The sequence below is a fragment of the Salvelinus namaycush genome, chromosome 38, assembly GCF_016432855.1.
Source record: "Salvelinus namaycush isolate Seneca chromosome 38, SaNama_1.0, whole genome shotgun sequence".
Lineage (NCBI taxonomy): Eukaryota > Metazoa > Chordata > Actinopteri > Salmoniformes > Salmonidae > Salvelinus > Salvelinus namaycush.
In genome coordinates this window covers 10,856,476-10,869,346 of record NC_052344.1, presented here as the reverse complement: position 1 = coordinate 10,869,346, position 12,871 = coordinate 10,856,476, and the positions used below count along the sequence as shown (strand labels likewise).

At 44.6% G+C, this 12,871-nt stretch overlaps 1 protein-coding gene across 1 annotated transcript in view; it reads right to left on the bottom strand.

The window, feature by feature from the left end:
- Positions 1-3,566: 3,566 nt before the first annotated feature.
- The window catches only part of LOC120031823 (cadherin-like and PC-esterase domain-containing protein 1), a 35,509-nt gene continuing 26,204 nt past the window's right edge, over positions 3,567-12,871 (bottom strand). The window contains exons 4-9 of the mRNA XM_038977643.1: positions 12,653-12,734; positions 10,484-10,568; positions 10,179-10,335; positions 5,674-5,804; positions 5,501-5,576; positions 3,567-3,872 (exon numbers count right to left, since the gene is read on the bottom strand). Of these exons, the coding sequence (XP_038833571.1) occupies positions 3,684-3,872; positions 5,501-5,576; positions 5,674-5,804; positions 10,179-10,335; positions 10,484-10,568; positions 12,653-12,734 (720 nt within the window). The 3' untranslated portion in view covers positions 3,567-3,683. The remainder of the gene's footprint in view (positions 3,873-5,500; positions 5,577-5,673; positions 5,805-10,178; positions 10,336-10,483; positions 10,569-12,652; positions 12,735-12,871) is intronic.

Below are 12,871 nucleotides of genomic sequence, written 5' to 3'. Positions count from 1 at the left end.
CACAAACAGTTTTGCTCAGCAAAAAGACATGTAAGCCTCCCAGGTGTGGAGCTCTGGTGAACTCAGAGCGTCACATTTCCAACCATTGAGATATACAGCATTCTAATTCCAATCCATTTCTATGCATCCTGTTGGTGAGGTGCTCCAGAGCCAATCAATTAGCCGACACCTGAGCAGCACCTCACCTCTGTCTCCAGGGAGGTCCTGGGAGCCTGAGTGTTGGTCCCACCCGGTCTGTGTCTCTGCCTCGTTGGTCCTATGGGAAACATGGAAGACTGTCATTATTTAGAAAATAAATGTCCCATTGGAACAGGGATTGATTGACATCCACTCAGTCATTCTGAGGACTTTCCTTGCAATAAAAAAAAACAAGAGTGATGACAGACTTTAAGCCCTCTAATAAAATGACCTTTTTATAAGTATTTCAAGCACATTCACAGTCTCACACAAACCAACTGCACAAATATGGATATAGTAAAAACACACATATGGTGATCACACACACACACACACACACACACACACACACACACACACACACACACACACACACACACTTTCCTGGCCAGCGTCAACATTCCAATTGGTTTCCTTCTGGCCTATACGAGGTCCAGAGGTGATTATCAACACTTGTTCTAACCCTCACCCAATCAAAGTAAACTATACTGGCTGTTCTCCAGACACTCCCTTTTCTCTAGCCTGATAAACTCTCAATTTTCTTCTTCTCTAGGACGTCATTGTAAATAAGAATTTGTTCTTAACTGACTTGCCTAGTTAAATAAAGGTTAAATAAAAAATGTATCCTCCACCCCTGTTTCCTCCATTTCCCACATCCAGCACCCTGTTCCCCCTTCCAGTCCTCTTCCAAACCCTTCCATCACCAACCCTTCCTCTACCCCTTACCATCCCCATTCCTCTACTACCTCCCATTCTTTCTTCCCATCATCCTCATCATTTCACCTGGTTCCCTGCCCCTGAGCGTGCTACATGCTCCTAGCTCCGTGCTCAGCACCAGAAGTCCACCCAGCCCGAGGGCAGAGGGAGGCTGTGTTCTGAGTTCCAGCAGCCCAGCTCCGTTCCACAGCCATGGGAAGGATGGGAGGCCGGATGGGGCCCGCCAGTGGAGCCAGCACCCAGCCAAGCAGGGATTTAACCTAATTATGTTCCAGTCCGAGTGGAATGGGCATGAAGCTCCTCTCTCCCGCTACAGCCAGACTAACGTACATGTGCCAGGGGCTTAATGAAGGGATGCTTAGGGGAGGTTGGGGAACGAAAAAGATCCTTAAATTCAGCCAAGCTTTATTCCCCCCAAGACCAGTCATTTGTCTGTTCAATTGTTTGGTCTATCCTTTCCAAATATACGGAGAGTAAGACAACACCAAGGGGGTAGAGCAAGGTAACAGAACCTCATGTGAACTGATTGACGTGTGTGTGTGTGTGTGTGTGTGTGTGTGTGTGTGTGTGTGTGTGCGCACGCTTGTGCTCACCTGTAAGTCTGGTTCCTCTGCTCTGTATAATGAGAACAGATTCTGTCCAACAATGCTGAGAAATGTCGCCCACTCCCAGACTCCTCTGCTCTAGGGAACGATCGAAACAGAAAGTCTTGGATAGGAGAGCGCTGTGGAGAAGCTGCGGGATAAAGCTGGATATAGACAGGTTTTCAGTTAATGGGAATACAGACACTCTAAATAACATGATTACAATCTGGAACCACTAAGTGTTCTGTAGCATTGACTACATTATGCTTTACAATTAGTCTGGTTATATTCTATACAGTGCATTCAGAAAGGTCTCAGACTCCTTCCCCTTTTCCACATTTTATTACGTTACAGCCTTATTCCAAAATGGATTAAATCAATGTTTCCCCTCATCAATCTACACACAATACCCCATAATGACAAAGCGAAAACAGGTTTTTAGAAATGTTTGCAAATGTATTACAAATAAAAAACTGAAAAACCTTATTTACATAAGTATTTAGACCCTTTGCTATGAGACTCAAAATTGAGCTCAGGTGCATCCTGTTTCCATTGATCATCCTTGAGATGTTTCTACAACTTGATTGGAGTCCACCTGTGGTAAATTCAATTGATTGGACATGATTTGGAAAGGCACACACAGATGTCTATATAAGGTCCCACAGTTACCAGTGCATATCAGAGCAAAAACCAAGCCATGAACTCGAAGGAATTGTCCGTAGAGTTCCGAGACAGGATTGTGTCGAGGCACAGATCTGGGGAAGGGTACCAAAACATGTCTGCATCATTGAAGGTCTTCAAGAACACAGTGGCCTCCACCATTCTTTAATGGAATAAGTTTTGAACCACCAAGACTCTTCCTAGAGCTGGACACCTGGCTAAACTGAGCAATCAGGGGAGAAGTGCCTTGGTCAGGGAGGTGACCAAGAACCCGATGGTCACTCTGACAGAACTCCGGAGTTCCTCTGTGGAGATGGGAGAACCTTCCAGAAGGACAACCATCTCTGCAGCACTCCACCAATCAGGCCTTTATGGTAGTGGCTAGACGGAAGCCACTCCTCAGTAAAAGGCACATGACAGCCCGCTTGGAGTTTGCCAAAAGGCACCTAACGGACTCAGACCATGAGAAATAAGATTCTCTGGTCTGATGAAACAAAAATTGAACTCTTTGGCCTGAATGACAAGCGTTACATCTGGAGGAAACCAGGCACCGCTCATCACCTGGCCAATACCATCCCTACAGTGAAGCATGGTGGTGGCAGCATCATGCTGTGGAGATGTTTTTCAGCGGCAGGGACTGGGAGACTCTTCAGGATCGAGGGAAAGATGAACAAAGCAAAGTACAGAGAGATCCTTGATGAAAACCTGCTCCAGAGCGCTTAGGACCTCAGACTGGGGCAAAGATTTACCTTCTAACAGGACAACGACCCTTCCAACAGGACCGTACGCACACAGCCAAGACAACACAGGACTGGCTTTGGGACAAGTCTCTGAATGTCATTTGATTGGCCCAGCCAGAGCGCGGACTTGAACCCGATCAAACATCTCTGGAAAGACCAGAAAATAGCTGTGCAGCGACGCTCCCCATCCAACCTGACAGAGCTTGAGAGGATCTGCAGAGAAGAATGGGAGAAACTCCCCAAATACAGGTGTGCCAAGCTTGTAGCGTCATACCCAAGAAGACTCGAGGCTGTAATCGCTGCCAAAGGTGCTTCAACAAAGTACAGAGTAAAGGGTCTGAATACTTATGTAAATGTGATATTTCAGTTTTAAATGTTTAATACATTTGCACAAATTTCTAAAAACCTGTTTTTGCTTTGTCATTATGGGGTATTGTGTGTAGATTGATGAGGGGAAAAAACTATTTAATCCATTTTCGAATAAGGCTGTAACATAACAAAATGTTGAAGTGAAGGGGTCTGAATACTTTCCGAATGCACTGTAACAGAGACTAATGTGGAATAGAGGTTTACGAGTTCAAATGGCCCTGGTGTCCTCAGCTGACGGAGGAACTGGAGGAGGAGGAGAGTCTGGTGTGCTGGCAGACAGAGACCGTATATCCCCCCACATCCACCATACTGACCAGAAACACACAAAACAAATTGTGAAGGTTAATGGAATTACGATATCCATACAACTTTCTCTCTCAAATTGTCATGTTAAAAGGAGTCCATCGTCATTGCCCTCATAGTATTGTGTGCTTTATTAAGTTAAACAGTTGTTTAGTACCCTCTGTTCATCGTCTGTCTCGGTGTGTGAAGGGCTCTTCCGTCTGGCCTGTCCACTGTGTGCTGGGAGCAGGAAGAGAAGAGCATCTTCCAGGATGAACTCTTTTGTGATCTGTCCGTCAAACACTGGGTCCCTCAGCCCATCAAAGTGCAGGTCAGTCTCAGCCTTTCAGACAGAGATTAAGGGAAACTTTTAGCAATGGCTTTCATTAAAGGAACTGTACTGAAAGTAAGCACGTTCTGCCACCTAGTGGATATATGAGTTATCTTAATACTGTAGGAAACGTATAAATGGGTGACAACACAATGACCTGCTCCCTTCCCTCTACCCTGACTCACACTTAGAGGTATGAACGTATTGGAGAGGTGTAAGCACTGAGGGGAATTCAAGGAAGGAATTAGTCACATTGAACCGAGACATGTTGGTCTTCCTAAGATCAGTACATGGAACAGGCTATACAGCCGACAGAAGGAAATATCATCATGTGTATTGATGGCTTGGGTTATAAGAGTGGAACCAATGGACACCATGTTTGGAATCTGGAAAAAGGGGAAGGAATCTTTGGGTCAAACCAATTACAACACTTCAAGGGAGGCCCTTTAAGTGTAATGGTTTTTATAACTGTGACTAGTTGTATCACTCAGCAGTGTGCATGCATGGGTATGTGCGTGTGTGAGTGCACATGTGTGTTTGTATGCAACCCACATATATGCAGCACAACAGCTAAAATACTGACTCTCTCTTCTCTGCTCAACTCGGAAGTTACACTACATGACCGAACGTATGTGGACACCTGCCCTGAGGTCAGGGCTTTGTGCATGCCAGTCAAGTTCTTCCACACCGATCTCAACAAACCATTTCTGTATGGACCTCGCTTTGTGCACATTGTCATGCTGAAACAGGAAAGGGCCTTCCCCAAACCGTTGCCACAAAGTTAGAAGCACAGAATCGTCTAGAATGTCATTGTATGCTGTAGTGTTAAGATTTCACTTCACTGGAACTAAGGGGCCTAACCCAAACCATGAAAAGCAGCCCCAGTCCATTATTCCTCCTCCACCAAACTTTACAGTTGGCACTATGCATTGGGGCATGTAGCGTTCTCCTGGCATCCGCCAAACCCAGATTCGTTCGTCGGACTGCCAGATGGTAAAGCGTGATTCATCACTCCAATGGCGGCGAGCTTTACACCACCCAGCCAACGGGGTAAACTTAGGCTTGTGTGCTTTTTCTCGGCCATGGAAACCCATTTGTTTCCAGAGGCCGTTTGGAACTCAGTAGTGAGTGTCGCAAATGAGGACAGACGATTTTTACGCGCTACGCGCTTCAGCACTCGACGGCCCCGTTCTGTGAGCTTGTGTGACCTACCACTTCGCGGCTGAGCCGTTGTTGCTCTTAGGAGTTTCCACTTCACAATAACAGCACTTACAGTTGACTGGGGCAGCTCTAGCAGGGCAGACATTTGACGAACTGACTTGTTGGAAAGGTGGCATCCTATGACGGTGCCAAATTGAAAGTCACTGAGCTCTTCAGTAAGGCCATTCTACTGCCAATGTTTGTCTATGGAGATTGCATGGCGGTGTGCTCAACCTGTCAGAAACGTGTGTGGCTGAAATACCCAAATCCACTCATTTGAAGGGGTGTCCATGTACCTTTTTATATATTTTGTATGTTGCTGTCTTTGAATGTTGCTAGTATCACAGTCTTATGGCGCCACCTAGTGACTACTCCAAAAAAACATCAGTAGAGAGCGGCTACAGTAGCAATGTGCCGACCCAGCAATAACCCCCTCTTACCTTCACTATGACAGGTAGAAGGGAACCATTGAACTGGAGAGTGAATGTCATCAGCTGGAAACACAGGAGACACCACCTACAGGAGAAACAGTCACATAGACTAGTGACAAATCAGAATGACGCACAGAGATTAATAATTGAACAGTTGTGAAGTTGATCCGAGGCTGGCTAACCTGTGCCGAGAGCTAGGCTCCTCATTGGTCAATGCTGCCGCCCTCAACACCTGACCTATGACCTCCTTCACCTGGTCCAATGCCTCGTGGGACGCAACAGGACCCAGCTGCTGGAGAAGAAAGGGCTTGAGCTGAGAGAGGGAGATGAAGAGAAGGAGAAAGCGAGGGTGAAAAAAAGAAAGACAGAAAGAGAGAGAGAGAAAAAGAGAAAAAGCGATAGAGAAAGAGAGAGGGGGGATAAAGAAGATAGAAAAGTTTTGTCAGTTAAAAAAGTCTGAAGAAGTTAAAGACTGTACCCAGCAGAGTTGGATAGATTACAACTTAATTATAACACCTCAATATCAGTCAAGGCAATAACTGATTTGCGCTCTTTTGGAGAGATTCCATGTAAATGTAATATTTAAAAGGAATTGATCACTTGCTACGCAATGCTGCGGCAAAATAAACACGTAATACTCTGTTCCAACAGGTGGCGGTAATTGTCCACATTCACTAATCCACAACCCCAGCTTTGATATGACAGAAGAAAACGCCAACCACTCTCACTCTCAGTCCCATCACATATTACATCTAATAGATCTAATCAGGTTAGATTACATTTCATCTGACAGAGACAGATTTCATTTGAGATAATCCCAATAGGGTGCCAGTGAGTGACGGTTGGACAGGGTTGGGAATCAAGTATTACAGTGCTCAAATCCGAAGCATGTGGTGTGGTTGGCTAGTCCACAACAACACATGCACTGGCATACACGCACGCACGCACGCACGAACAAACACACACACTGAACAATATTAACAGGGCCTTTTAAAAAGGGACTGGGAGTCTCCGGAGACAACAACATCATAAGGGCAGTAGGATCAGGACGTTCAGAGCTCCAGATATTTGGCATGGTTTTGGTCATCTGGTGACACAGCTAGTGTGAGTTTCAGAGACACGTAGGAGATGTCAACGAGAGGTTAACTAGTCAGAAGAGATATGAGATTGGATAAGAGTCGGTAGTACAGCCTCCCGGGTGGCGCAGTGGTCTAAGGCACTGCATTGCAGTGCTAGCTGTGCCACCAGAGATTCTGGGTTTGAGCCCAGGCTCTGTCGCAGCTGGCCGCGACCGGGAGGCCTATGGGGGGGGGCGCACAATTGGCCCAGCGTCGTCCGAGTTAGGGAGGGTTTGGCCGGCAGGGATATCCTTGTGTCATCGCGCACTAGCGACTCCTGTGGCGGGCTGGGCGCAGTGCACGCTGACCAGGTGTACGGTGTTTCCTCTGACACATTGGTGTGGCTGGCTTCCGGGTTGGATGTGCATTGTGTTAAGAAGCAGTGCGGCTTGGCTTGGTTTCGGTGGTGTTCCGGAGGATGCATGGCTCTCGACCTTCGCCTCTCCCGAGTCCGTACGGGAGTTGCAGCGATGAGACAAGACAGTAACTACCAATTGGATACCATGAAATTGAGGAGAAAAAAAAAGAGTCAGTAGTTGATTAGTATAACAGAGTGGAAAGTTGGGTTATTGGAAAGGAACACAATGGTTTACTGTGTTAATGCCAGTTCTCACAGTAGTCTTGTGTGTGTGTTTGCACATGCTCCAATATTTCAGCATGTTTACGACTAAAGAAGCACAAAAACAACATTAGGCCTGAATGTAACTTTAAGAAATAACTGGCGAAAATAAATATCAAAAACATTGTGTTCCATCATAGCTATATATCCAATCTATCCATTATACTGCATGTGTATCCACTTGGTCTGTTTGCAGCACAGTGTGAATTGAAAGCCCTATGCTCATTTAGGAGCAATATGCTAGGAACGCACTTAGCCAGCTACCAGCCTCCACTACACAGCTGTAACAGCCTAATCAACGCCACATAGAGAGAATATGCAACGCAAACATTCTGGAGAGAAGGAAGGAAGAAACACGTTTTCTAAGAGGCGTAGCTCAGTGTATAGCTTGAGATCTCTACTATGTTTACTGTAGGTCCAGCTTTATCAAGAACTCAGGGCTACATTCAATAAAATAGGTTATATATACACTACCGTTCAAAAGTTTGGGGTCACTTCAAAATGTCCTTGTTTTTGAAAGAAAGAAACCCCATTTTTGGAAGAAGTATAGAGGTTCTGAGCATATACACTACGTCTAAGATTCTGGTCGCTGGATCTGACTGGAAACAAACCTGCAAACTCTTTGCTCCATGTACAGGAGAACTGACTGCAGTGTCGTTGGGTTAACCCACATGGCAGAGGTCATTGTGATATACATTACCATTCAAAGGTTTGGGGTCACTTGCTGACCTTCTAGGCAGAGTTGCAAATTAAAAGCCATATCTCAGACTGGCCAATAAAACTAAAAGATTAAGATGGGCAAAAGAACACAGACACTGGACAGAGGAACTCTGCCTAGAAGGCCAGCATCCCGGAGTCGCCTCTTCACTGTTGACATTGAGGCTGGTGTTTTGCGGGTACTATTTAAGGAAGCTGCCAGTTGAGGACTTGTGAGGCGTCTGTTTCTCAAACTAGACACTCTAATGTACTTGTCCTCTTGCTCAGTTGTGCACCGAGCCTCCCACTCCTCTTTCTATTCTGGTTAGAGCCAGTTTGCACTGTTCTGTGAAGGGAGTAGCACACAGCGTTGTACGAGATCTTCAGTTTCTTGGCAATTTCTCGCCAAGGAATAACCTTCATTTCTCAGAACAAGAAAAGACTGACGAGTTTCAGAAGAAAGTTCTTTGTTTGTGGCCATTTTGAGCCTGTAATCAAACCCACAAATGCTGATGCTCCAGATACTCAACTAGTCTAAGAAGGCACGTTTTATTGCTTCTTTAATCAGAACAACAGTTTTCAGTTGTGCTAACATAATTGCAAAAGTGTTTTCTAATGATCAATTAGCCTTTTAAAATGATAAACATGGATTAGCTAACACAACGTGACATTGGAACACAGGAGTGATGGTAGCTGATAATGGGCCTCTGTACGCCTATGTAGATATTCTATTAAAAATCTGCTACAATAGTCATTTACAACATTAACAATGTCTACACTGTACTTCTGATCATTTTGATGTTATTTTAATGGACAAAAACGTGGTTTTCTTTCAAAAACAAGGACATTTCTAAGTGACCCCAAACTTTTGTATATATATATAGTACCAGTCAAAAGTTTGGACACACCTACTCATTCTTTATTTGTACTATTTTCTACATTGTAGAATAATAGTGAAGACATCAAAACGATGAAATAACACATATGGAATCATGTAGCAACCAAAAAAGTGATAAACCGATTCTTCAAAGTAGCCACTCTTTGCCTTGATGACAGCTTTGCACACTCTTGGCATTCTCTCAACCACCTTCATGAGGAATGCTTTATCTAACTGTCTTGAAGGAGTTCCCACATATGCTGAGCACTTGTTGGCTGCTTTTCCTTCACTCGGCGATCCAAACAATCTCAATTGGGTTAAGGTTGGGTGATTGTGGAGGCCAGGTCATCTGATGCAGCACTCCTTCATTCTCCTTGGCCAAATAGCCCTTCACAGCCTGGAGGTGTGTTTGGGTCATTGTCTTGTTGAAAAACAAATGATATTCCCACTAAGTGCAAACCAGATGGGATGGTATATCGCTGCAGAATGCTGTGGTAGCCATGCTGGTTAAGTGTGCCTTGAATTCTAAATAAATCACAGACAGTGTCACCAGCAAAGCACCCTCACACCATCCCCGCACCATCACACCTCCTCCTCCATGCTTCACGGTGGGAACCACACATGCGGAGATCATCCGTTTACCTACTCTGCGTCTCACAAAGACACGGCGGTTGGAACCAAAAATCTCAAATTTGGACTCATCAGCCCAAAGGACAGATTTCCACTGGTCTAATGTCCACTGATCGTGTTTCTTGGCCCAAGCAAGTCTCTTCTTATTATAGTTGTCGTTTAGTAGTGGTTAATTTGGACTGTCGTTTCTCTTTGCTTATTTGAGCTGTTCATGCCATAATATGGACTTGTTTTTTTAACCAAATTTGACTATCTTCGGCATACCACCCCTACCTTGTCACAACACAACTGATTGGCTCAAACACATTACGGACAGAAATTCCATAAATACATTTTTAACAAGGCACACCTGTTAATTGAAATGCATTTCAGGTCATGAAGCTGGTTGAGAGAATGCCAAGAGTGTGCCAAGCTGTCATCAAGGCAAAAGGTGGCTACTTTGAAGAATCTCAAATATATAATACATTTTGATTTGTTAACACTTTTTCAGTTACTACTGTACATGATTCCATATGTTTTATTTCATAGTTTTGATGTCTTCACTATTATTCTAGTAGTAAAAATAAATGAGTAGGTGTGTCCCAAACTTTTGACTGGTACTGTATATATATATATATATATATATATATATATATATATATATATATATATATATATATATATATATATATATATCACATTGAATATAATGCATCTATAACCCCAGATACCTGGTGAACAAATTAGATTGAATAGGGTCCTCAGTACCTGTGTGGTGTGGCTGTCCGTGTCTTCGCTTGTCCTGACCAGGCCCGTGTGATGAAGAAAGGCTGTGAGCGGCGTTACCGAGGTGACCAGGACATAAACTGTTACCGTGGCAACGAGGCCAGGGCTCACCAAGTTAAGTGTGGTGATAGCTGGGTTCCTAAGGGAAGGGAAAACAACAACAACGATAACATTAGCTCAGAAAATCAAACCCATTTATTTCAACGAGCGAATAGAGACACTTGATCATAATTGAGCTGTAAGTTTCGACTAAGGTAAACGTGTTGTTACTGGCAGAGTTGACTGACCAATCACCCTGTGCCACATCACGAACATCTCCCAGCTTGGTGCGGGGCGATCCACAGGCAGATGGATTTATGCGTAATGCCAGCCCTGAAACAAAACACGGTAACAGAGAAACACACACACAAGTGATGACAGACATTAATCTGTACCTAGTGATGACAGAGATGGTTGAATTTAGCATCTATCCTAGACTGTCACGAGGGGTTGACATCAGGGCCGTTATCCGAGGTGGAGTAGAGCAGTTCATTTTTGCTGAGTTTGCATCCCTTGTGCTGGTTATGAGTTATGAAATAGCAGAGCAGCTGTGTGTGTGTCCTTGCCTAATAAGTGTCAACCCCTATACATGCTTCACGTTGCATATCAACAGCCCACTGGGCACAGTCAATTCAACGTCGAATCCACGTTGGTTCAACGTCATTTCATTGAAATGACCTGGAAACAACGTTGATTCAACCAGTGTTTCCCCAGTGGGAGGGAGTGAGAGCGTGTTGTCATTCTCTGGCACTGTACTGCTAATGAAATTCTCCACCGGTGGAAATGTGTAGAGAGAGGCTGTGTGCTCTAAGGCCCAAATCACTATCAGTCCTGGGCTTGATCCCAACTCCTCTCCCATCCCCCGGACTCAAATCACTGGCCAGAGAAGGATTCAAATCCGTTCTACTGGTAATCCACATCCCTCACATATGATATCTGAATCACAATCTAACGTTCAATATTTCCAAGTTCTAATGGAGCTAGACTAAATCTGAAAGACGGAGAAAACCAAACCACACAACACTGTATTCCCTGAAACCACACAACACTGTATTCCCTGAAACCACACAACACTGTATTCCCTGAAACCACACAACACTGTATTCCCTGAAACCACACAACACTGTATTCCCTGAAACCACACAACACTGTATTCCCTGAAACCACACAACACTGTATTCCCTGAAACCACACAACACTGTATTCCCTGAAACCACACAACACTGTATTCCCTGAAACCACACAAAACCCCGAATTAGGCCCAAACCAGGAAACAGACCCCCCTGCCCCTCCTCCTCTCCTCCTGTAACTGGAACATGGCAGTGATTGTTGGTTGTGCCTGCGTCAGTCAGATTCACTCTGCCTTTTGTAAGATAAATGATGTTCTCAAACAAAGGGTGGGCAGAGACCTGGGTCCTGGTCTAAGGAAGAGGGGTGGGGCAGTCAAAAGGACCTGAAGAGGGGCTGTGAGGGGGTCTGCAGAACTTCAAGGTGAAAGAGGGCAATTGAGGAGGAGACACTAGCCTTCAACTGGGACTGCACCAATGTCAACATTTGTGTTGGAGATGAGCCAAAAAGGAAGGACAATATTGTTCTAGAAGTGGGAGACAATCTGTTCTGTACAGGGAAGAGACCTCTAAACAAAGAGTAAAGAGGTAGAGGAGAACACACAGAGGGCCCTCAGTTCCTATCTAAGTCAAGCCCACTGGTTGTCATTATCTTCCTTCTGAGATATAATGAAGATAAGTGCCCTTGACGCCAACCCAAAATATATATTTTTGCCCAAAGCCCCTCTCTCTCTCTCACTCACTCAATCCATCATCTTTATTTTCACGTGGTTCGAACGGAGGACGAATATAACCTGAGATGCATTGGGTCATTATTAAGATTCTCTGAACCGATCGTTACTGTGATTATAAAAGTGCTTTCTTTATTTAGGTCTTCTCAGAAAGCCGAGTTATAGAGAGAGAGCATGTATGAAAGCCCTGCAACCCACTGAACAAAATAAACCACTTATCTTCCCCAAAATTCATCTTCAGCTAATCATCTATGGTTTCCACGGATACAACTTTTAAAAGTACTATAAGTACTTCAATTTATACAAGTTTATACAATTTATACAAGTCTAATTACGTACGGGTCATTTCCATAAAAACGCATCTGTATTTAAACGTCTGCTAGCAACGGCCCAAATCTCTACTTTAAGGAACTCAAAGAGCTCGCCTGAAAACTAAAGGTTGTCTGGAAACAGGTGATGACTCACCTAGGTCGTGTTCATTAGGGTACACAACAGAAAATGTTTTCAACGTTTCTTATTGGACAAGTCTCCACCGTTTCAGTCAGTTTTCTTCAGTTTGGTGCATAATGAGCACGGCCCAGATCTCGTGTATCACTCAGCGCTCCACCTGTAGACTCACCTGCTAGCCGGCTGTCTGTCTGGAAGCGACAGAGCCCGTCCACATCAGAGAAGGCACCCACCAGCCCAGGTATCATGTTGACCTGAGTAGATGACAGATTGGATCCAGTGGATCCAAAAGGCAACAAATTAAAGTTATTGGACTTGTTTGAAGTTGAGGCAAGAGGACAGCCAGGTCCCAGATCTGTTTGTGCTGTCTTGCCGACTCCTATAGACCATA